The sequence below is a fragment of the Cavia porcellus genome, unplaced genomic scaffold, assembly GCF_034190915.1.
Source record: "Cavia porcellus strain 051 isolate PalLab524CR breed Dunkin Hartley unplaced genomic scaffold, mCavPor4.1 scaffold_7, whole genome shotgun sequence".
Taxonomy (NCBI): Eukaryota; Metazoa; Chordata; class Mammalia; order Rodentia; family Caviidae; genus Cavia; species Cavia porcellus.
The window spans coordinates 93,707,717-93,732,138 of record NW_026947490.1 but is presented as its reverse complement, the minus strand read 5'-3'; the positions used below and the strand labels follow the sequence as shown (position 1 = coordinate 93,732,138).

At 42.6% G+C, this 24,422-nt stretch overlaps 1 protein-coding gene and 1 pseudogene across 1 annotated transcript in view; one reads left to right on the top strand and one right to left on the bottom strand.

Moving 5' to 3' along the window:
• Positions 1–1,811: 1,811 nt before the first annotated feature.
• LOC134477059 (calcyclin-binding protein-like) lies at positions 1,812–10,351 on the bottom strand (annotated as a pseudogene).
• A 399-nt stretch (positions 10,352–10,750) lies between these two features.
• The window catches only part of Prep (prolyl endopeptidase), a 113,674-nt gene continuing 100,002 nt past the window's right edge, over positions 10,751–24,422 (top strand). The window contains exons 1-2 of the mRNA XM_003466028.5: positions 10,751–11,021; positions 15,538–15,612. Coding sequence (XP_003466076.1) covers positions 10,977–11,021; positions 15,538–15,612 — 120 coding nt within the window. The 5' untranslated portion in view covers positions 10,751–10,976. The remainder of the gene's footprint in view (positions 11,022–15,537; positions 15,613–24,422) is intronic.

Sequence of the window (24,422 nt, the reverse complement as noted above, 5' to 3'; positions counted from 1 at the left end):
CACACACACAAGAATTTGTGGATCTGAGGCCAGATCCAGCAACACAGCAAGACTCTGTCCATAAAAACACAGATAAAAGTCCCAGCTCTTATTAAATATTACCCTTATGTTCAGTGTTTATGGTCAAGTGTTTTTATAATATTCTATTTGTACCTAAAAATAATGTATAATTTTAATTGTTAGATTAAAACAGCCTGTCATTTGCCAATCATTTTGTTCAAATCTTTAGTATTTTCACTGACCTTTCTCCTTGTTCTTTAATTACTGAGAAATTCAAAACTTGTAAGATTAATTTTGTTCCTATTTGTTGTCCTGTTAATACTTGCTCAACATTTTAAAATAACATTAGGAGGATGGGGATTCAGCTCAGTGGCTTAAGTGCCTGCTTGGCAAGCACAAGGTTGTGAGTTCAATCCCTGGTTTCAAAAATAAAATAAAATAAAATATCATTAGGTGTTTTCTTATGGAGTTATACCAATTTACACTCCCATCAACATTATGTAAGACTTCATGCTTTCTCCAAAAGTGGCTGCTTTCATAATGTCTTACATTTTGCTCATTGAATAGGTACAAATGAAGTTTTCTCAGTTTATGTCTTTGTACTTTCTTTAAGGTATCATTTGGCATCTATTATTTAAAGCAGAGAAAGTGAGTGGCTATATTCTCTTGTGGTGGTGCCGTGGTGAGCCATGTTTAAGGAACTATTTCCTAGTCCCCATAAGAAAGATACTAGCTGGTATTTTGCTTAAATGTCTTAAAGTTTTGTTTTTAAATTTAAACTTAATCATTCTGAAATTGCAACATGGTAGCAGGTATACACACTCTTTTTCCCTCATTGATAGAGATTGATTCTCACTTTGCTTTTTAAATACCCCACTCCCCACTAATTTCCAATAACACTACAGTCACACATCGAAGTCCCCGTCATTTGTGCAATTATTTTTGCCTATTCAGTTTCTGCTCTATCTGTCTATTTTCCTATCCATGTCCATGGACTGTATCATTTTAACCACTATAGCTTCATACAAATTCATCATGGGAAAAAATATTTTCCTTATTCAAAAGTGCTTTGATAGTTTTTAGCTTCTTGCTTTTCTATATAAGTGACAGAAAAAATTAAATAAATAAAATTGCTGGGATTTTTAATTGTGATTACACTGTGTCTTTAAACCAATTTGTGGACAACTGATACCTTTCCAACACTAAATATAGCAGTCAGGGCTACCATTCCACTTATTTAGGTTTTCAAAAAATGTCTTTCAGGAAAGTAGTCTAATTATTTATGGCCCGCTTTGCCATATTTATTCTCAGATACTTTGTGTATCTTTGTGTTATTCAGGCAGGTCTTTTTAAAATTATTTTTGCTAATTGTTGATGGCATCTAGAAATGCATTTCACTTTCACATGCTGATCATTCATGTAGCCACAGTCCCCAACTTTCTCTCTCGTGTGTGTTTTTGTGTGCATGCACATATGCGTGTGCTACCAGGGATTGAACCCAGGCTACATCCCCAGCCCTGTTCATTTTCTGAGACGGTGAGTTTCCCTGGATGATGCTAAACTTGGGATCCTGCTGCCTCAGCCTCCCAAATCCTGGAGATTACCGGCAGGTACCACCATGCTTGACTCTTTTTATTGCTCTGAATCCTGTTTTCAGTAGATTGTTTACTTTCTCTAAGCACATAATCACACCATAACAAATGTTTTATTTTCTTTTTTCTATCCTCTAGTGCACTGTGTAGAGAGAGTAATAGTGGCATGCTTATTCTTCTGACAGTTTACAAAGATGTTTTTGATAGTTCCATTTTTTTTTTTTTGTCTTTTCCTTTTTTATCGGTACCGGGGATCGAACTCACAACCACACACTTGCAAGGCAGGCGCTTATGCCGCTGAGCTAAAATCCCCATATTTGAGGTACGCTTTTTTCCTTTTTCTTATTTTAATTTTTTAGTGATTTTATAGAAGCATGTTCTATTCCTATTTTCCTTGAGTTTTTTTTTTAAGAATGAACAAGGAATTTTGTTTTCTAACTTAATAAAGATGATCAAATTGTGTTTCTTCTTTCAAATTTTTCCTTTGCTTTCGTATCTTCAACTCCTTGCCTCTTTGCTACATTTACTGTTATCTTAGAGCAACCTTTCACTTTACTGTCTCTTAACTTTCTGATTTCTTCCTTAATCTAGTTATAAACTGTTTATCAATTTTTTTCGTACTGGGAATTGAACTCACAACCTCATGCTTGCCAAACAGACACTTACACCGCTGAGCTAAATCCCCGGCACCCAATTTACTTTTTACTTTTAGAGTTATAGTTTAGTTTTTCCAAATCCTGACCCTTTTTATACAGTCATGCAATTTGTTAAGATAAGGTCATATACTTTTTTCCTGCAATATTTAATATCTTGGCATTCATATTCTGTGTTTTATCTATCAACACGTGAGACTCTTAATGAACCTAAATATGTTGCTTGTTATTTCTTCTTTCTTGTATTTCTGGTAAAAGAAATATTTAGATGGGGAAAAGGAACCATGCTAGATATTCCAGGGAAAATGTAATATGATAATTGTATTGTACAGTAGGCCTGAAGGAAAAGAAGGGAGGGGGGAGAGGAAGAAGAAAGTGGAGAAGGAAGAGGAGGAGGAAGAGGAGAGGGAGAAAGGTGATATTAACTAGCGATTATTGACTGCTGGAAGCCAATCTTATTCCTACGACTTGAAAAGTTAAGTTGTATTATGTGGATCCCACACATACGATAGATACTGCGTGCTAGACTGTTCTGATTACCATTGATGCTACAAAGCACACCATAAAACCCATGTACTCCCAGCTGATTCTGGAAGAGTCTGGGTCTCCATGATCCCGCTGACGTTGCTGAACTTGCTGAGGACACTTATGGGGCCTGAGGGCCTCTTCACCCCATCCTGTCACCCACTGTGCTACAGTTGCCATAGACTTCAGTGATTTTCAGTGTCCTGTGACTGCCAGAACCTAACCAAAAAGAAATGACATGTCTCTCCTCTCCCTCTCTAATCTCTATTTTTTCAGCTTTGGTAGATCCTGGCCAGAAGTTTAGAAACAGGAAGTTTAGAAAACACAGTTTTCAGATTTGCAATACAAGAATAGCACAGAAGTATAAAAGTGTTGCTGACTGCCTAACAGACCAAAAGCCAATTTGGATTCCTCACAATGAGCTCTTTTTTTTTTTTTTTTTTTTAACATGAAAACCCAACTTTATTGAACATAGGAATGGATGAATTTTCAAATTAATTACTTTTGCTTTATGGTTATTAGTTTTGCAAACTATGTGATTCATGGTAGAACTTATTAACTGGTACTATATAAAGATACTTGTCTATTCTTAATTCTATACTCAAAAAATTTAGTCAAATCTAGGTAGAAACATTTGTGATTGGTTTGTTAGCACACAGTAATCTCTGGTATATGCATTACTTAAGCTGGCAATGGGGATCATCCAATCTACAACAAATTTGAAACAGAGGCATAAATTTGAGTTTTATACAAATATTGTTTTATTCTTATATTAGTGGGAGCTAACATCTGTAACTTATAGGCTAGCAATTACCTTTGTATTCTACCTCCCAGCTGAACAAAAATATACATAATGTTTTCATTTAGTAAGATTTGCTTTTTATATTTCAATGAGAATGCCATATAACCCTTTCTTAAACAAATGATCAAGGTACTAATAAAACCATCTTTGGAGGAAACGTTTATTATACATATTTTATTTAAATAAATCCTCCAAAAGAAATGTAAAATTCATTGCCTGTACTTTGAAAGTTTCATAGTTATCTGTCACATTTGTATGTGTAGCTCACCAACATTGTCTTATTGCGAGTATTCGTGTGTCACGGTTCTCAAAAGCGCTTGAAAGTCTCCAAGTTCTATGTCTCCTTTGACTTGCTTCCCTCTTGACGTCATCCTGGCTTTATTAATGGTTTGCTTCATACTGTCATTTCCAGCTTCATGACTTTCCCTGAGAATATTCATTGATCCCTCACTAGACGTCTTTCAGCATCACAGGATGCCTTTCTATCACCTTGTGCACTTTTCCAACATGAGTCCAGGACACCCACCGTGTGCTTTCCGCTTTCTATTTAAGAGCTCTGTCAGTCTTGATTTTTTTGGAATCGTCTTCCACAGAGATGGGTTTCAAGAGGTTGTTCACAGTCATAGAGCAGTCCTTGCCATTTAGATCTTTTACTAAAAAATCAAATGAAACCCACTTTCACATTCTGAGTGGGAACTTGGTGAACTCCAGCTAGGGTAATGTAGATTTTTCACAAATGTACCTGACTGATTCCATCCGTAATTACTGATTTTCACTGTATATCCTGAATATCCTGGTGCAGTAGGAGCAAGAACAGCACCTGTTTTTTTTTTTCTTTTTATTGCTACCAAGTTCTAGTTTCTTTTGTGATTTTCATTGCATCTTTATTCTTTATTTCTCTTTCAATTTGGATTTTTCAGCTATCTTCCAGCAACACTTTTATGTCTTCTAGATCATTTTGCAGCTCCTCCAAAGCTGCCGCCATGGTCAGGCTGGGTCAGATCAAAGGTCCGAGCTGCCTGCTGCACGCAAGGACAACAACCATACAATGCAACCCGCCCTCCTCGTGAGCAGCCCTGGAACCTCTGCCAGGCTGCCGCCCTTGCATGAGCTTTGAGTGACTAAAATCACAGCTGATTAGACCAAGGTTATAGCTCAGTGGCATTAGCACCTGCCTGGCAAGCACACAGCTCCGAGTTCATTCCTGGTACCGAAAAGAAAAAAAAATCATAGTTGATTAAACAGCCTTTATTTTAGATTGTCTGACAGCATTGAGATGTTTTTCCTTAAAGATGCGCTTTTGTGATAGACAACGGCAGTGGAGTTGTATTCAAGAATCTTTTTGAGGACCTTTGGGAAAACTTCACAAGTCCATCTAACTCTGATCTGAGCATATTTTCATGTTATTTGCCTTCATACTATTTGTGTGTGTGTAAGTGTGCATGTGTGTGCGCACATGTGCGTGTGCCTGTGCACTTACCTTTCCTGGTTCTGTATCAGCAAACTGGCTCCGTGTATCTCACTTCCTGTCCCTTGCTGTTTCCCCATTTCCACATCTCTAAATCCATAGCCAGTAACCTCAAACTGCCACGTTTTGTGTACCTAATAAATTGTTTTACATTTTCAGTCCTTAATTTAAAATAGCAGATGAACAGATGACATTATATTTTTTCTACTTACTAAACCAAGTTTATTTTACATGTGGGACCACACTTGAATTTCCTCCTAAAAATAGGATAAGAAACGATTCCTGTCTTCTGATGTGTAAACACTCCAGTCCTAGGAACTTCACTGGAAGCGGTATAAATAAATTTCATGAACTGCAATACAAAAATGCTCTCGATTCATTCTGGATCTGCCTTTGCTGTCCACATCTTTTCATCTGGGTTGAACCCAGCCCTATTCATTCGGTATGGAATTTGGTTAGATCTTAAGTTGAAATAGGGAGGAAAAAGGTAGAGCCCTAGACTTTACAGCTATAGTCCACACCATGTGTCTTTTTAACAATATGCCTGTATTAAGAAAAGGCTTGGAAGATGTCATGGTTTATGTTTGTGTCCCCCAGGCCTCATGAGTTTGCACTGTTCATATATGATGGCTCATTGTCTAGTGCTTGGATTGATGGTGTCAGTGCTCCACCCACATAGGGGTGGAGCCAGGATGTGATGTAATGGCAGGAAGAAGGTGTGTCTTGCTCTTTGCTGGCTCGAGCTTGCTGTTTGCAGCCACCATGAACTGTGGCCCAGCCATGCCCGCCTGTCTTGGAGCCAACTGAGTGTGGACTGAAACCTCCAAAAACTGTAAGAAATAAACCTTTCCTTCCCAACTTTGGGCTTCAGGTATTTTGTCTCAGTGACGAGTGAAAAGTAACTAAGACAGAAGAAAACTCACAATTTCTGAAAAAGCACAGACCTGGGAATTGAGTATAGTTCAGCAATAGTCCTTAGAGTCAAATCTGGCCTTGAAAGTGGTTTGCAAATTACAGTAATCCAGGCATATCTGTGTTTAGAGCAGCACAGCTCAGATTAGCTAAGTCTTGGGAGCAGCCTGTATGCACATCAACATAATAAAGAAAATGTGGTATTTACATATAATGGGTTACTACTGTGCCATCAGAAAGGCAAACTTGAGTCACTTGTAGGAAAATGGATGCACCTTGAGAGCACAATGCTAAGTGAAATAAATCAGACACACAAACTTAAATTTGTCACATGGCTTCTTTTATATGAGAAACACAGAGTATAGACAGTTTAAAGACCAAAAATGGATGACGGGAAACAAAGAATGTGTCGTATTTCAAATACTACATGTATACTAATAAGGGAAAGAAGTCCTCATATTACATGCTGCCCAGCTTTAACTTCATTTGTCTACAAAGCAGGAAAGCATTCACACCAATTTCCTTCTTCAGTTAGTTCTAAGATTCTTACATTTCCTTAGAAACTAGAATCAGAATTTCATAACACTTCAAAACCACCTAGTCCAACTGTCTTAATTTGTGACTGAAAATATTAATGACATAATGGACTCATTCCGAGTCAGGGAATCAGTTAGTGGCAAAGCCAGAGAGAGGGCATTACTCTTTCTATGAGCTGTTTACCACTTGTTGGTGCCCTGTAGAGATTGGATGTATGAGAATACATAAAAATATTCCATGAAAGTCACAATGGGAAAAATAGCATAAATATTTGAGGGAGAGTCTTACAGAATGACAGCATTCCACCAACTACTCGATAGTTTAACTAGCTACCTTAGTCGAACTAAAGATGGAACCAGGTATGGTGGTGGTGCATGCCTGTAATCCTAATACTTGCAGGACCAAGACAGGAGGATTGCCATGAGTTCAAGGCCAGCCTGGGCTACATAGTGAGACCCTGTCTCAAATAACCAAAAAAAATGAGTAGACTATTCAGGCAGCACGTCATCATCACACTCAACCTGGTGTGAACTAGAAAAATATGTTTTCCCCAGACTGATGCAACTTCTCAAGATTAAAAACTGTTTCCTCCAGGTGTGTGCAGGCCAGTGCCCATCTACAATGTGGCAAGAAGAGACAAGACCATCTTCATTCCCCACTTATCCTTTGGCTGAGCACCCTCACGTATTTACCAGGAGATTATTACACGTGCATGGCAGGAACACTTTTTTTATTATATACAGCTAATTAGACAGAAACATTATAGGCAGTTAGACAGGTCTAGGGGAATCAGCACAGAAGATAAGAACACATTTCAACTGTGGCTGGAGGTACATTCATTGAAGGCCAGGCCTCAAGATAGAGATAGAATGACCAGGCCCACATGGCCCCCCAAGGATAAACAATACGCTATAATTTGTATCAGCTGGTCCAAAAACGTCTAGCTAGACATCAGTCACTCCAGTGGGTGACCAGGATCTCCTAACTCATCTCTTCCAAAACAGGCCCTTAGTCTTTCCGTGTACACTTGCTCCGTGACCTGCTTCACCACTGGATCAACATTACCTACCATTGCTTGTAATCTTATTGATCCTAGTGTTATCCCAGGTCGTACCTGCCTTGTGATTTTGTACTTACCTCATGATTGTGCTCTATAAAACTTACTCTAAAAAGTTGGTTCATTGGCAGTCCACTTTTGGGGTTTCCTTCTGTCTCACTTAGGAGCTGTCATTCCCTTAATAAAATATCTTGCTCTTGATCTCTGTTCTTCCTTAGAATTCATTCACTGATTTTGGGGGAACATGAACTCAGTGTATCTGACATCTAGCAGGTTGGGAGTTATATCTATTTTCTCTGTATTGTTTGGGGGGACCCCCATCACTTTGATAAGCAACATGGGGTGAGGTTGAGCAGTCAATCAGTGATAAATAATCTCAAGATTGCCTCTCCCTCGAGGGTGACTGCTTATCTGAGCGAGGAACAAAGTTTGGGGCTATGGTAAAGGGAAGATGGGGCCACTGGAGGGTCTTCCACGCCTCCTTTAGCTTCCTCCGTCCCTGAGAGCCTGCAGTTTGGGGAGTGGGTGGTTCTAGGTTAGAACATGGTTTCCCAGTGGGAATTCTGTAATTCCTCTGAAAAACTCTGCTGGGACACAGGTCAAAGAAGTGCTCTGGCATTTTTTCTGGGACTAATACTTGATTTCTGAGTTGTATCACATACTTGCTTTCTTTTCATTTTCTAGGTAAAAGACTGAATTTTTGGTCAAGTGATGAAGTGAATCTCATTTGCTTTTGCAATACTGGGGATCGAACCCAGGTCCTTTGCTGATCTACATTCCCTACCCCAGGAGGGATAAATTTTGAGACAGAGTCTTGCTATACCAATAAGTTGCCCAGAGTAGGCTCAACTTGAGATTCTCCTGCCCTGACTTCCCAGAGTGCCAGGATCTGAGGTTTGTATACCCTGCCTGCTTTGGACTTACCAGCTTTAAAAGATGCCAAGATTCCTGTTTCTCCTCCTCTTTGCTCTGTTACAGGACTAAAGGGTCAGCAGAGGCGGGTTGAGAGGCTGGCACACACAGTAAGCGTACAATCACTTCATCTTCCACTCTACCTCAGCCAGGGCAGACATCTGCTGCTGGCAGCCCACTGCATCTGTGCACACTGTAGCTCTCAGGACCCAGAGGAGCTGGCACCTGAGACATGGCTGGGGAAGGGGTCCTATCTGAAGTTCAGTTTGTTTCTTGGCTGCCACAATTCTCCCTACCTTAGGGGCCCGGCAAACTAGTGTCCCTGTAGACTAGAGAGCTCCGATTTATTTCTGAGGAGGAAGGCCAATTGAGGGGTTAAGAATGCATGTAACTACAGAGACCCTTAGATTTGAACCTCTGGCCCAAAAATTTGTGAAGCATAAAAGTCAGCTCCTGTTTACCTTAAGTGTAAAACTAAGGGTATTACTAATTTTTTTTTTTTTTTTTTTTTTTTTTTTGTCTTTTTCGTTTTTATCGGTACCAGGGATCGAACTCACGACTGCCTGCTTGCAATCCCCAGCCGGGTATTACTAATTTTTATCTCAATGTTTAAATATGAGAATTTCCTGGAAAAAAATAGGTATTGACTATTATTATTAGAGTATCGGCCTGCTCAATTGTCCCTGAGATGGTCTTTGAAGAAAAAAAAAAAACCTCAGAAGTGGCAGGAGAGGCCAATGCCTGGCAGTCTCTGGGCCCTTAGTGTCGAGGATTAACAGTGAGTGCTCCCAGAAACGAGGAACTTGGGGGCAGCCCAAGAGAGGAGTCTAGGAACAGATACATAAAACAAAGATCACATACCTTATCATGGCTGGCGTAGTGGTACACACTTGTAGTCTAGGTAAGGCTGAGGCAGGGGAATCACCACAAATTCCAGGCCATTCTAGGCTACAGATTGGAACCCTGACTCAAAAATAAAGCTCCCCTCCCCCAAACAATGAGCAAAACAAAACAAAACCACCCCATGGTGAACAGAAACTCTGAACTAAGGTTAGGCAGGGAATCCAGACAATGCATTCAAGGTAGGCCACTGTGATAGCTCGGACCCCGGAATAAAACCCAAGGAAGCAAGAAATTAAAATTTGGGGAGCAAAGGCTTTATTTTAGGCCAGGCCTGGCGTCACAGTCTCCAGGAGCCAATTTGGAGACTGCGCACCTCACAACAAAAGGCAGTGACTTATAAAGCGAAAAACCACAGGAATGTTAAGGCTATTGACACAATTACACAATTAGGTTGTAGCTGGCAGCTGGACTTTACAAAACTCTCTGTAATGTCCTGAAGTTAATCTTTATCTTTAAAGAACAGCAACACAATTTTTGTGAAGAATAGTACAATCTAATACAATTAACACAATTTGTGACAGGCCACCGGGTAGGGAAGGGGGTTGTCAGGAGCTATTTCTTCAGGCCTTTGTTTTATGGCCTTTCGGGAAGTTAAAACTTAACCTAGTTAGATGTGAAGGGGGAAGGGGAGGGGAAACAGCAGGCGGCGCTTATACAGAACAGGCTTCACAGCGTGATAGTTACGGGAGCTTAGGTTATAGCAGCCACACCCATCCTCTGGCAAGACTAGTCGAGGCTAGGAAACGCTAGGCACACACAACAGCTCCAAAGACTATAAAGCTTGGTGGGGGGGGGGGGAAGACCACAACACACAACCCAAAGAGGAAGAGATGGAACTATTACCATGGGTTTGAGATCAAGCATCTTGTCTACCGTTTTCTTGTACCGGGACAACTACAGGTGCTGACCATATACAAGCAAGAGAGGAAGGACAGAGCGGCATCTAATCAAGATCCGAGACAATTTGCAGTCCTCCCGCCTTGGTCCGGGCTCAAGCAGCCAATCTCAGATTCGCCCTGGGCACACCTCAAACCACCTCCGTAATCTACGCAGCCGGACCTCCAGGCGCCCAGCAGCGGTGCCGGGCGAGGGCGCTGTGCTTCTCCTGGACGCCACAGTCGCGGCACAGAAATCGGGCCACCGCCAGGGCACAGGCGAACAAACGCGCCCTCCTCGGGCGGAGACCCCGCCACGCGGAGGCCGCAGGGAGGGTCGGGGGTCGGCCGCGTCCCCGCAGAGCTCGCTCCCCGGCGCGGGCGCGGCAGGGCGCGCTCCCGCTCCCCGCTCCCCGCGCGCTCCCGCCTGCGCCCGCGCCCCGCCGCCCGCGCCGGCGCTCCTGCAGAGGGAGCTGTGCCCGGCAGCCGGCTCCGCTCGGCCAGCCCGCTCCCTCTTGCCGCCGTTGGGCCCGCCCGCCGGGGAGGGGCTCGAGTCTCGCCGACAGCTGCTTCCTGCCGGGCGCACATCCTCGCGTGGAGGCCGCAGCCGGTCGTGCACCCCGGTGGCCGAGCGCCGTCCGCCCCCCGCGCCTCGCCTCGCCTCGCCCCGCGGCCAGCCCAGCCCAGCCCAGCCCAGCCGGCCCGGCCCAGCGCGCCCGCGCCCGCAGCCCCTACCTACCATGCTGTCTTTCCAGTACCCCGACGTGTTCCGCGACGAGACCTCCGTGAGTCCCCCGCCGCGCCCTGCGCCCCGCGCCCTCCCCTCCCCCGGCCTTTGTTTGCGGGAACCGGGCGGCAGCGCGGGGCTCCTCCCGCTGCGGGGTCGGGGCGGCCCCAGTCCTGCGACCAGCACCGCCTCGGAGCTTCCTAGAGTCCGTGGGGATCAGGGACAGACGCCCGGGTAGGCGCGGGCGCCCCTAGGGGGCCCGGCGACAGCAGGTGTCACGGCGTTTTGACGGAGGAGCCTGTCGGCTTAAATATGGTGGTAGGCGAGAGTGCACGCTGGTGTGCTTCCTGGGGTAGCGGGAGATGATGCAAGATTGGCAGCCGAAGCAAACTTTTAGAACTAAGAATTGTGAAGCCCCGAGAGTGGGAGCTCATTCATTCGTTTTAAGCCTGCACTGCCCCCGCCTGAGGGCCGGGCGTTGGTTGCTAAGGGGCTGCAGAGGTGGGGACAAAGTGGTGGGAAAGGCGCACACGGGCGTTGTGTGGCCAGGCTGATGCGAGTTCTCTAAGAAAAGGAGTTGAGACCGAGGGAGAGGTAATGGCCTTTTTCAGAGTAAGTTTTGTCTAGTGGGAGTTGGCCATTTAAAGCCGTAGAAGAGCTCGAGGTAAATGTTAAGATCCAGTGAGTGAAATTCTGGGTAAACATCATTCTTGTGTGCCTAAAAATTAGCTTGGCATTGTAAGAGCGGGATTGAATCCAAACTCTGGGGTCATGATTCTTTCAGTACATTTCTTAGATTACTTAAGATAGAATTAGGGTCAAAGTATTTTTGTGTGATGGTTACCTCCTCCCCCCTTTGCAATGAACTTATTTATACCAGGAAGTCTGTACCCTGAGCTCAGTATATCCCACATTGGGATTAAGGGTGCCCAGGTGTCAAAGGACATTTTGTTGAAACTTCCAAGTGGCCTTGAGGCATTTGTGGTTTCTTGACCAGTGGCCCTCAGATAACCATGTTCCCCAGGCTGTTAGGCTACCTGCTTATTACATTTTCCCCTAATAGTCCAAGAAGCACTTCCTGTGGTCCCAAGGGATGTTTCCCTTGTGTCGGGGGAGCAGAGGGGTCCTGCTAGAGTGGGAGGGGATGATTAAGTGAGAAGACCCCAGTGCTAGTTCTGGCATTGTCACTTCTTGGCCCAGTGCCTTTGGGCAGATCTCTTCCGTATTACTGGCCTTGTCTTTTTCCATCTCACATCTGGACGTCAGGGCTGACCATAGGGTAAACTTGAAGCAACCATTTACGTCAGAGGCAGTTTCTGCAGACCTTAGGACCAACGAGACACGTCACTGTCTTGCTTCTGGTTCTTGACACTTGTTTTGGTAAATAAAAATTACAAAGCATTGCACTGTGGTTTGATAAGGACATTAAAAATAATTTTTTTAAAAGTTTGTCCTGGTTTGTCCCCACTCTGGGTACCATTCCCTTGTAGTTCCTTTTTATTTAACAGTATCTGAATGGGTAGGGATTTTATGGAGATGTGTGAAGGTTACAAATCATGAACTCAGAAGGGTGTAGTTTGTATTTTAATGCCCTTCAGTGTCTTCTCATCCAGAGAGCTCAGGATAAGCCCAAGCTTCACGAGGGAGGGAGGGCATTAGTTTATGTCCAACCCGAATGCCCCCCTGCATTTACACTGCCCTTCATAGCCTACACACCATATCTTCCTGCAGCAAGGTTGTGGTTACTAATTAGTAGGTTTGACAGGCATTTGCTTAAATTGTAGCCTTCGGTTTGGAAGGTGGGTTTGTTTCTCACTGGTGTGGGCTGGAGATTACTATAGCTGTCTCTTTCCCTGGAGCATCTTTCAGCCCCATGTTGGAGCATGAAAGCTTTTTTGGTAGAATCTGCTTTTTTGGCTAGAATTTGGAAAGGGTGGCTCATAGGGTTAGTAGTGCAGTTGACTGTTCTCAGTGCTACATCAGTAAATTCAAGCCTGCTTCTGGGGGCTCATACCCGACTGAAAGGTGCAGGATGAAAGAACACGGAAGAGAATAGGACTGATTTCCATTAGAAGGAGATAATTTGGTAATTGAGCCTGGAGACGCCAGTCAGATAAGGAAGAAAGGACATTCCTGACCACAAGACTAAGTTAAAGCCATAGTTACACAGGTTTGGTCCTTTGTGGGAGGTGGGATGGTACGAACCGTGGGTGAGGTCTGATGAGTCCTGCCTGCTCTGTGTCTGAGACTACTCTTTCTCCTGAAGGCAGAGGGCAAACTGTTGAATGGGACAGTTTTACATAAAATATGAAACAGGATTAAGTAATACAGTGTATCAGAGTCTCTCTTAAAGCCTCCTGAATTGAGGAATGGTTTGCAAACTTGGAAGAGTAAAATCCGTGTGAGTGGCACTTAAATTGTGTAGCAAGGAAACGGACCTTGGGACCACAGGATTGCCCTAAAGAATCAGTTTCTTGTCCTGCTTAAGGATGTCTGTTCACTAACGGATCTCAGATGGTACCAGTTCAAGGAAGACTGGGCTGCTGTTTCCTAGGTTGTAGTGAACATTGATCAGGAGGTCCCTACACCGGGTTCTGAGATGGAGTCCACCCACTGTCTTACACGGACATGGCTCCTTAGCTGGGGTAGAGCAGGGGGTTAGGTCCACAGGCTCTGCGTTAGCTACAGGTGCCTGGCAGCCCTCTTACCTGTTACTCTCAGACCTTTAAGGGCTTTAGCTCTCCAGATTCAGTTTCCTTACCTGGAACATGAGTCAGTAATAACCTCACAGCGATCTTAAATGAGTTAGCGTGGATGAAATCTATGGCACAATGTTTAACCCATACTTTCTGCAGAAGTAGTAAATCTGTCAGCCTTTACCTTTTTAATCCTCTCGGAATTACACTGTGTAATCTGTAAAATAGGAGAATCAGCCACCCTGCTACGAGGTGGTAGATACTCAACTATTTGTCACTTTGGGTGTAGCACTTGATAACACATTCACTAAATGGCAGAGTTGGTGTGGTTTCTGGTGAGCCTTTTCTAACCAGCGGGGTATGGACCAGGCCGTTGTTAGGGTGTCTGTCGTGTGCCTTCCATGGGCATGTGGCCCAGTCTCATGCCTTTGCTCCTCAGAATGCTGCTTTGGAAGATCGTTTGCAACTTTACATTTGTCTAATTTTGTATAGTCAAGGAAAAGACAGTTGTTATTGTAAGTCTGTTTTATGACCACATCAAGCTAGGTGAAGTGTGAAAGACTTTTAGAAGAGAGGAAAAGTTTTCACTCAGTGGTGACCAGCTGAAGCCTGAAAATTGGTGATTTTATGAGGACCCATCAGGAGAGACTTTAGTCAGGTTAAGTCTCTTGTTCTTGTCGGTTAACTGATGAAGACAGTTCCAGAGCATTCCGTCTCACCTGCCTATTCATCTGGTTGTGCATTTCCTGGTTCTCTGACCCAGCATCAGACAGGACAGACAGAAAACCTGGTCTTGACTGTGAGTCTGGAACTTCTGGTGACACAAGATGCATGTTCAAATGCTGCTTTTCCAGGGGCGTGTCATTTCCTTAAAGAGCAGCTCTGAGTATTCCAGTATTTTAGAACAAAGCAAGAAGGAATAATATTAAAAATTCACCTGAGAGACAAATAGTTTTCCAGATAGTCCATGTACAAGGAAACCATAACCAGACGGTTAGACTGTTTTCACAGCCTTGACTGGGAAGACATTGTGCATGGTTTCATTTAGTGGAAATTAATCTTGATCATGTGAGGTCGAGAAGTTTCTTAGTGGTTTCTTTTGGGTAATTTCTGTCGGCTTACTCACCTAAAGTGGTGGTGAGAGAGGGGACCCATGTCCTTCCATGTCTGTCAACTCCTTCCTGGAGCAATGTGTAACAATGTGTATTTCTTCAAATAGCAGCATATCTACATGTGGGGTGCTTTTGCACCTCCTTGTTAGGAGCAGTACAAGAAGGCATTCCCAGTGGTATATAGACAGGAAAAGGCTTTAGTGTAAAATGTTTTCGTGACATGTAAGTCAGCTTACTTTGAGCTGGTCACAGTATCATATTGCGTATCAGCTAACTTTTTTTTTCAGTTTAGACTTAAAAACAATACAAATCTTGTTATTCTGTCGAAGGGACACTTGGAATCGTGGGCAGACTGAGCAAGCTCAGGGACGTAAGTCCACGTGCAGTGGGCCCCCACGGCCGCCTTGCTGGCCTGCCCACTGCTTTGTGCCTTCTGAGCCGGGCCCTCACAGAACCTTTCTGAGTTTCTTTAGCACAGTGGCAGCCCTTTGTTTGGTGTTGTACAGACAGAGCCCTTTTCCATGCTGACCTTTCATCTGTCTCCCTGTCCAGCTAAAACATTCTTTTCAGGAAGAACAGCCTGACACCTTTGAGAACCTGCCAGTTTTGGTTCTTGTAGTAATTTGGGCAGACATGTTGCCAATGAACCAATTAGTATTTTTGTCTGTCCCTTCCCTATTTCCCAGTTACATTCAGAAAATACTAAGCTTAGTTGGGTTTTGGCATTAATTAGCTCACATTAATTACTGCATTTTGTCTTTTGCAGGTACTAGATTATCATGGGCATAAAATTTGTGACCCTTATGCTTGGCTTGAAGACCCAGACAGTGAACAGACAAAGGTAACTTGGGCTCATAATCAAAGATAAACAACCTTAATAGTCTGCACCAAATTCTAGAGAATAGTGACTAGAGCTTTTTCTTCCTGCTGTTTCCCTGCATTTTGTGTTACTGGATAGAATGTATATTTGTTGTTATTGCCTCTTGTTGTCAAAAGATTCATGAGAAAAAAAACCACAAAAGTGTGTGTTGGTTTCCAGAAAAAAAATCAAATTCCTGCGTAACATTTATGGTTTGTAGTAACACCAGAGAACCAGATATTTGAAAGCATTGAAAGGAAAGGAAGAAAGAAAATTGCTTTTGCTATAGCAAAGTGCTATGAAGGACAGTCTGCCCATTATACTTTTTTCCCCAGAAAAAAGAAAATCTCATGGGGCTTGGTGGCAATTTGGGAGACTGAGGCAGGAGGATCACCATGAGTTTGAGGCCAGCCTAGATTGCATAAGCGAGTTCAAGGCCAGCCTGTACTACATAGTGAGTCCCTGTCTCAAAAAATAAAGAAAACAAAGAAAATCTAATATATTGAACAAGTATCAGGCCTTAAAAACTGAATGCCTTTACTGGTTATTTATTGATTTTAACCTAACAGGTAAAAATTACATTATAAATATATATAAAATAAGTTATAAATATGTATAAAACATTTTATATTTTATACAGAGAGGGAGGTAGAGGGGTAATTTTTCTGTTCTGTTTAAAAACATAAAGCTTTCTATTCTTCTGGAAGCATGTAGTATTTCAAGAGCTCAGCAAGCTGCCCCTAAGTGCTGTGTCCGATGGCCATTTTTCCCTCTTTTCAGTGTATCTTATCATTTCTCTTTACATGGTTAATTAAAAAACTGGGAAGGGGAGTAGTGCTCCTTAAATTCATCTCAAGTTCTTTCACTTTTGTTTATAAGCACTAATTTTAGTTTACTCTCCACTCTACGTATATGAGCTTCTTTGGAATCTTAGTATATTTGCTATTTGAAAAAAGACAAAATCAGACGCTCTCCAGGTAGTCTCACAGGTCAGCCTCCAAAAGGCTGTGCCTTCACTCCTCAGTATCTTGTAGACCTTTATCTCCATCCACACCAGTCTCCTTGCAGAATTCAGAGTTCCAGGGTTGTTCAGATTTGCCATGTGCCTGGCTGGGGGACTGGAAAATCCGCCTTGACCAGGAAAGGAGTAGGGTGACTAGCTTAGCCAGGGCGTGGAGAAGTGTGACGAGGAGGAGGTCGAGGCAGGAGGATGTTCCTCCTACTGGAGAAGAACTCCTGGCCATTCCTGCCTTCAGAGCTGCCTCCTGGCTTACCTGCTCTCCTGTTAGTCATCCGCACCTGTCCAGCTCAACCAGTATCTCCTCCTCCATCCATTGTGGAAGCTTTTTATGGTCTGTGTTCCCTGAGTAGGCACCTCTGTTGCGATTTGCTAATGATCTGCCCTTCTAGCTATAATCCTACATTCTTTCTTTTTACCCAGTTCCCTTCCAGAAAGCCAGAGACTTCATGGGTGAGAATGTTTGAGATTTGGGTTCCGTTTTTCTTTGAAGAAGCATTGGGTTTTAGAAGTAAATGGTTAGAAACTCCAAAGGGAGGAGCAGATGGGTATCTTTGGGGGTAGCAAAGGCTCTGGCTCTGCAGATAAGGTGAACAGCAGCGGGACAGGTATAAAGTTGTCTCTTTACCCTCACTGGGCACAGATGACCGTCATAGTCCGGCAGAGGGCTGAGCTACGACCAAGAGGTTGAACTGGGAAAAGAAGGGGCGTAAGCACGTGGTGTCCTGTAGTGGGCAGGACCTACCTGGAAAGAAATTGAACCTACCTTGAACTGCTTGAAAGATCACTCAAAGACATGATGATTTCTTGCCTGTGCTAATGATAGAGTGACTCAGCACTGTCACAGCAACCCAGATTTAGTTTACATGTTGATAGACATACACTCTGCTATTTTCTTGGTTGGTAATGACAGGTCTCATTGATTATAAGCGACTTATTAATGGGTAGTTAGCTTCTAATTAGTAGATGAAATTTTGTTAGTGATCTCACAATAGCCCTGATACAAGCTAATAACCCGAGAGGTACACTGTTTGCACAGTATACATTTATTATTGGATGTACTCTGTCTCCTTAAATTCTTAAACTGTGAAGTAGATGTTTTTATTTTTTCCCTTTACAGAGGAAGACATTGAGGTACTAAGTGAGTAACTTGCCCAAGCTCATGTATCTGGGAAGTGTGTACCCATGACTGGAAGCCAAGTAGCCCAGAAATTATTTCTGGGTTTATACTACGAAACAGAAGTAGGAGCCGGGTCCAATGTGTGTTTGTAAACCTGCTGCTGGGGAGGCTGGGGTAGGTGGATCCCAAGTTCAGGGCTAGTCTGGGCAACTTTGGCAGAAAATTAAATAAATTATTTGCCTCAAAAATAAATAAGAGCGAAAAGACTGAATTGTGATAGCCTTGGGTGTACAGACTACAGGGTGTATTTGTGTCTGCCTCTGTTCCCTTGGCCACCCGAGGCTGATGTGTTCCGCTGCCGTGCCGTGGGTGTTGAGGTGCATAGCTTGTACCTTCCCCCTTCACCTGCCATGTTATCTGTCTTCCGCTCCTCTAAACAAGCTTGTGATGGGAGCTACTGCATCAGCTGGGCTTGAATGGGTTAAATTTCATTCTCATATCAAAAAGTTAGGGCGTTTTTTTTTTTTTTCGGTGGGAGGGAGTGCAAGAGGGTGCCAGGGATACAAAAGGCCTGGTGCAGGCTTCGCAGGTGCTCTTCCACCGAGCCACACCTTCAGCCCGCCAAGATTTTTCTTTTCTTTTCTTTTGGAGACAGGGTCTTGCTGTGTCGCTAGCCGTGAACTTACTCTGTAGCCCAGGCTGGCCTCAAACTCCTGGCGATTCTTGTGCCCTCAGAGTCCTCTGAGTGCCGAGATCGTAGGCACGTGCCACCGTGCCCAGCATAAAGTGTATTTTCCTAATGAGCAGAAAAGCAGCACAAATGGTTTTCTAGTCATGATCATAAAAGCGTATCCACAGAAGTATATTAACCAACCTTGGTAAATACAGAAGAATGCTTTATAGATTCCAAAACTAAAAGCTGTTTGTTACATTTTCATTATTAAGCATCCAGAAGCGAGAAACCTTTGTAGCTCTTTTATTCAGAATTTAGAAATGCTATAGGTAAGTCTTTGATTTAATCTAGTATCTAATCTAGCTTATCCAGTTTTGATAGTGCCTGGTATTTAAGGCTGTGTCTTGTATCAAAGAATATCAGAGCAGACTTGTAACTTCAGAAGTTCTCAAAAACATAGGCTGGAGTGGGGAAAGGAGAACCTGGGTGAATTCCTTCAAGTCGTCAGGGCCCACACAGCGCTATTTATAGCAGATAGTCCAGAATGTAGATCCCACATAATTCCATTGATTTCTCTGAACCAGATCTAATCCTGATGGGGGAATTTAATGGGTGTTTTGTAAAGAAAAAGCAGTAAACCAAGCTCTGCTTGATAAATACATAGTGTACTTTGGCAGCACATATACCAAAATTGGAAGGATAAAGAGATTAATGTGACCCTTCTGCAGGATGCCATGGAAAATTTGTGCAGTGTTCTATATTGTTTAAAAAAAGGTGCACACATCAGAAGAAATCACCAACAGAGAAATCACCCACGGGTTGGGAAAAGATTTTTGCCAACTATCCCTTAGACAAAGGACTTCTATCTGAAAGGTATAAAGAATTGAAAAAGATTAGGACCCTCATATTCAAAGACCCAATCCAAAAATGGGCATCTGAGATGAATACACAATTCTCAGATGAAGAAAAGTAAATGGTAGGCTGGGGATAGAGTTCAGTGGCACAGGGCTTACCAGGCAAGCGGGAGGTCCTGAGTGCATTTCCCGGTAGTCACACACAAAAAATGCAAATAGCATAACTACATGAAAAATATTCAATATCACCGGTCATTTGAGAAATGCAAATTAAAAGAATACTGAGATTCCATCTCACTCCACAAAGAATAGCTAACATCTAGAAATCAACTAATAACAAATGCTGGCGGGGCCGTGCAAAAAAGGAACCCTTCTCCACTGTTGGTGGGAGTGTAAAGTGGTACAAACATTGTGGGAATCAGTGTGGAGATTCCTCAAAACTAGGACTAGGGGTTCCATTCAACACAGGTATTCCTCTTCTGAGTATTTTCCCAGAAGAATTGAAAACATCATATCATAGCGATATATTTACAATCATGTTTATAGCTACACAATTTGTAATAGGCAGAACTTAGAAACAACCCACATGCCCATCAACTAGGATAAAAAAGATGTGGCATTTTTATACAATGCAGTACTACTCAGCCATAAAGAATGATAAACTCAAAGCTTTTTATAGGTAAATGGTTGCCACTGGGAACCATATTCGTAAGTGAAATAAATCAGACTTGCGTGTGTAAACACCATATAGTCTTGCTAGTGTAAGAAACTGAAAGATCAAATAAGATCCAAAAGTTATAATAGATACAGTAAAAGGGACAGAAACTGCTCAAAGGGAAATTATGTTATTTAATCAATTCTGCATGCCTATATCTGGTAACCTGAGCAACTATTTTGAAGATAACAATAATATAACAGCCATTGTAGGATTCCTATCATCTTGATTTGAAATCCCATATCACTATTTGTTTTTGTAGTTGTTGTTATTAATTTGCTTTTGTTGGGTTTTTTTTGCTTTTTTATTTTTCTCTTTTTTCTCTTAAAAAAGTGCACAATGCATATGCAACAAATTATTCTGAACCACATTAAAATGTAGAAAGTGGGCTTAATTTGTTACGTATTTAATCTAGTGTATGCAAGTAACTTCTGCATAGTGCATATAAAACATTAAGTTTTTTTCAAGCTAATTTTTCAAATTCTAAGATATATTTTACACTTATTGCTTGTATTAGTACACATCACCCCCATGTCAGTATGTGAGAGCCAACATGTGGCTAGTAGCTATTGTACCGGATAATGAAAATATGGAATCTTTCTTAAAAATATAGTTGTAAAAATACGAATAAAAATTGACAGATTAAGTAGAATGTGTTACAGGAATTCAAGAACAGTTTAATGTTAATATAAATAAATTATTCAGTTACATAGCTGTCCTAGTTGATATTTAAAAGTTAAAATCTAAAATTAAAAGTAGAAATCACTGCTTGAATAAGATGAGAAATATCTTTCAAAGTGACAACTTAAACAGTAGGCTAGAATGTTCTCTGTCACTGTTACTTTTATATGTCCTACAAAGCTTTGACCATTACAGTAAAGACAAAAACCAAAATTTGGTATAGGAGGAAATAAAATCATCATTAATTATAGATGATATAACCATGTATCTAGAGAACCTAGGGAAAATAATTTAAAATTTACTAGAATGAGTAAATTCAGTTAAGCGACTAGGTACAGAATAAATATAAAATCAGTAGTACTTGTAAATACCATCATCAGTAATGAAAACATGAACTCAATTTGATAGCAACAAAAAACTACTATTTGAGAGTGGAGATTTCAAGCCCACTAGGACAGGAATAATGTCACTGTCCCGCATGGGAAGATCTAGGGCTGGGGATATACAGTGGCTTAGTGGTACAGTGCTTGCAGCTAGTGTGCCCAGGGCTCTGAGTCCCCAGCATACATTTTAGAAAAGGTGGGGGGGGGGGGAAGCATTGTAGGCACGGTGGTAGTAAAAAACTGAAATAATCGCTTCCAACAATAATTAATTCTTTGCAGATGATATAACCTCTTGATGCAATCCTATGACGATATTAACAAGTTGAGTTATGACACCAGGTTGGAAAGATGTGTATGGTAGACCATGAAGAGGAAGGTACAAGATGACAGTGTTTCACATGATTATTTAAAAAACAATAATTTTTATTATTAAAATAATAATAAAGACTATTCTGTGAAGACTATTCTGGAAGAATTGATATGGAAACACAAACAATATCCAAAATTAAATGAAGGAAAAGTTGTAGGTTAAAAACGCTTTAGGTGTGTGTGTGTGTGTGTGTGTGTGTGTGTGTGTGTGTGTGTGAGATGTGCTGTACCTCACTGCCTTGGTAACTCAAGCCTCCCACCTACTAGTGACAGGCTCTGTTCCCCTCCCTCCCTTCACTGGCGTTAGTGTGTATGTGGCTGGCATCATAATCTCAGCGTCTTAAATTTCTCTGTGGTCTGTGTACTTTCTTCCCGAAGCAAACACTCGAATCCCAGGTTCATGCTTCGCCTTAGGCCTTCCCTGCCACTTTCTCTCTCTCAGCTGGCCCCTAGCCCCGTTAGATGAGTTCTTATTTTGTAAGCCATCTCCTTCTGTCTCTCTGCCCACAGCCACTCTGCATCTCTAACACAGTGGCAACCTCCTTTTCATCACCACCCAGTAACATTTCCATCAGTGTGTAGATGCAGTTTTGGTTGGGTGTATTTTATCCTTACAATGGCTTGTTCGGGCCCTGAGGCCATTGTAAGTCCGGGAAGTTTTGTAAATTGTTTTCTTGAAGGTCAGTGACAGCCCAGCTACCAAGTCTAGAAACTTCCAAAAATCAGTCTAAGGGGAGTTGCCGGGGTTTGAGTTACATTGGGATAAAACAATCCCAATGTCTTTCCTTGACAGGGAAGATTTAAATGTTAAAAGGCTTTTGATCTTCTCTAGGAGTTTTAAATGCCCTAGGGTTTCTATGTAGCTATTTTATAATTTCACAGAGGTGATGGAGGACGAAGCTTAGGGGGAGGTAAGATCCTCCGTTCCCTGGTGGCCTTCCTTGCCTATGCTGAAGTGACTTTTCTGGTGCTTGCTTTGCTCCTAAGGCGGCAAGGCGTCCCAGGCTTTGGAGTTTGTTTAGGTCATCATCTTCCTGCAGACAGCAGGGCAGATCCTGGGCAGTGTGAGGAGTCATCCGTCTTGCCCTCTTCCCCGGGTGCTGCCGCTCAGTCCACACTGCATCACCTGCTCCCCTTCCTGGTGATCTCTGCTCTTCCCTGACTGGCTTTGTGCCACCCCGAGGTCTGGAGAGAAGCAGCAACCTTCCAGGCTTCATCTCCCTGTCTTACCCCGCTGGAGTGTGCCTTCAGCCCCTTGGTTGAGTGTTTCAGGAGTTGTCACTGAGTTATTGGAGAAGACAGACACAGAGAAAGGAGGTGGGGACCGTAACTGTGACCAAAGGGCAAGCTGAGCTTTCCCTGGAGTTCAGTAAAGGAGTTAACTAAATGTGGATGATCAGCTGTGTATACCGGTGACTTTTTTTTTGTCCTGAGTGCCACCTTGGGCAGAATGAGAAAAACAAGAGTTCCATTTTCTTTGTGCTTCCTGAGAGAATCAGAGAATCGGTAATATCCTACCCTATGGCTAAAAAATCTTTCATGTGTAAACATTCAGTCTAAAGCAAGAGGATAAAATTGCCATTTGTGTGAGAGGATTAGAGGAACGTACAGTGTAGGTCGTCTTTTCTAGGACGGTATGTGCTCTCCTCTCCCATTCTCCCATGTACCGAGTAGTTAAAGGCAGCCCCGTTACGTCTGCTGGCAGAGAAGAACAGAAACCCTTTGATTTTGCAGAGTAAGAAACCTGGAAATGTCTCCTCTTCCCTTGCTCAGCACTGTTTCTTTCCTTGCGGGGAAGAGTTAAATGGGAAAGGACTAAACGTCTCTAAGATATTTAAATACTCCAGGATTTCTGGGTAGGTGTTTTATAATTGCACAGAGGTCAGGAGGGTACAAAGGTTAGGGAGATGAACACTTGCTTTCACAGCATCCCTCCTTTTCTGTGCCAGAATCAATGTTCTGTTTGCTTGCTTGCTTGCTTGTCTTTGATTTTGTTTTTGTTCTTTTAAGTTAACCCTGTGTGTGTGTGCATAACAGGTTTCTGCTCGGTTCTGGTGTAGTCCAGGCCAGGGCCTTCCTGGACCTGTGTTTTCCCTAGCATGGGTCCACACCCATCTCTGAAGGAGCGCAGGTCAAGCTAGGTGAATCAGTGAATCGGGATTCCCGTGTCTGATTGCCTGTCCTCAAGGCGCCCCTGCCTTCTCGGGAAGGAGACCCAGGGACTGGAATCGTGCTTTCCAGGACTTCCAGGGCCACCAAAAGTTGGTCATGTGTCTTCGCTAAGTGATGGCCATTAAAGCTTAATACTGAAGCTTTGGAACCCTGGACATCAATAGTCATTAAATCCTTATTTAGGTTTACTGTGTTCTTTGAAGACTTCAAGACAAACCAGGAATATCCTGTTTGTAGATCCTTTATACTACGCAGATTTTGGTGCTGCTTCTGTATTGAGGATGGAGTATTTACCAGATGGGGTCAGGGGTCAGAAAATATAACTTGTAGGCTTCTATTTTGTTCTATGCGTGTAAGAAGATACCTAATTTGGGATTCATTTTCTTCATCTATAAGAAGAGTAAAATCATGAATGTTCCTTTAGCTATAAGGCATAATGACATTCATGCGAGAAAATGTGTATTAAATCCTTTTCATGTGCAGATCAAACAAATGAAAGGTTTTTTTGTTATATATATGTATATAATTACATGTATATATAATTAAATATATTGGGATACAGGCCTTCCAACAGTATCCCCCTAGCTTCTCAGAATATTGAGCTTCAAAGACTCATCTTTTAATTTCTTCCATAAAGCTTAGGTGGATTTTCCTTTTGAATTCTAGGTTTCACAGACACAGACGGACAGACACATTTGCTCAGTACTGACTTTTGAATGGCACTACCTGGTTTCCTTATGTGGTGCTTAAACTAGCCCAAATTGCCTTCAAACTCTTGGGGGGCATCTCTTTTAGTTGCTACCTTGT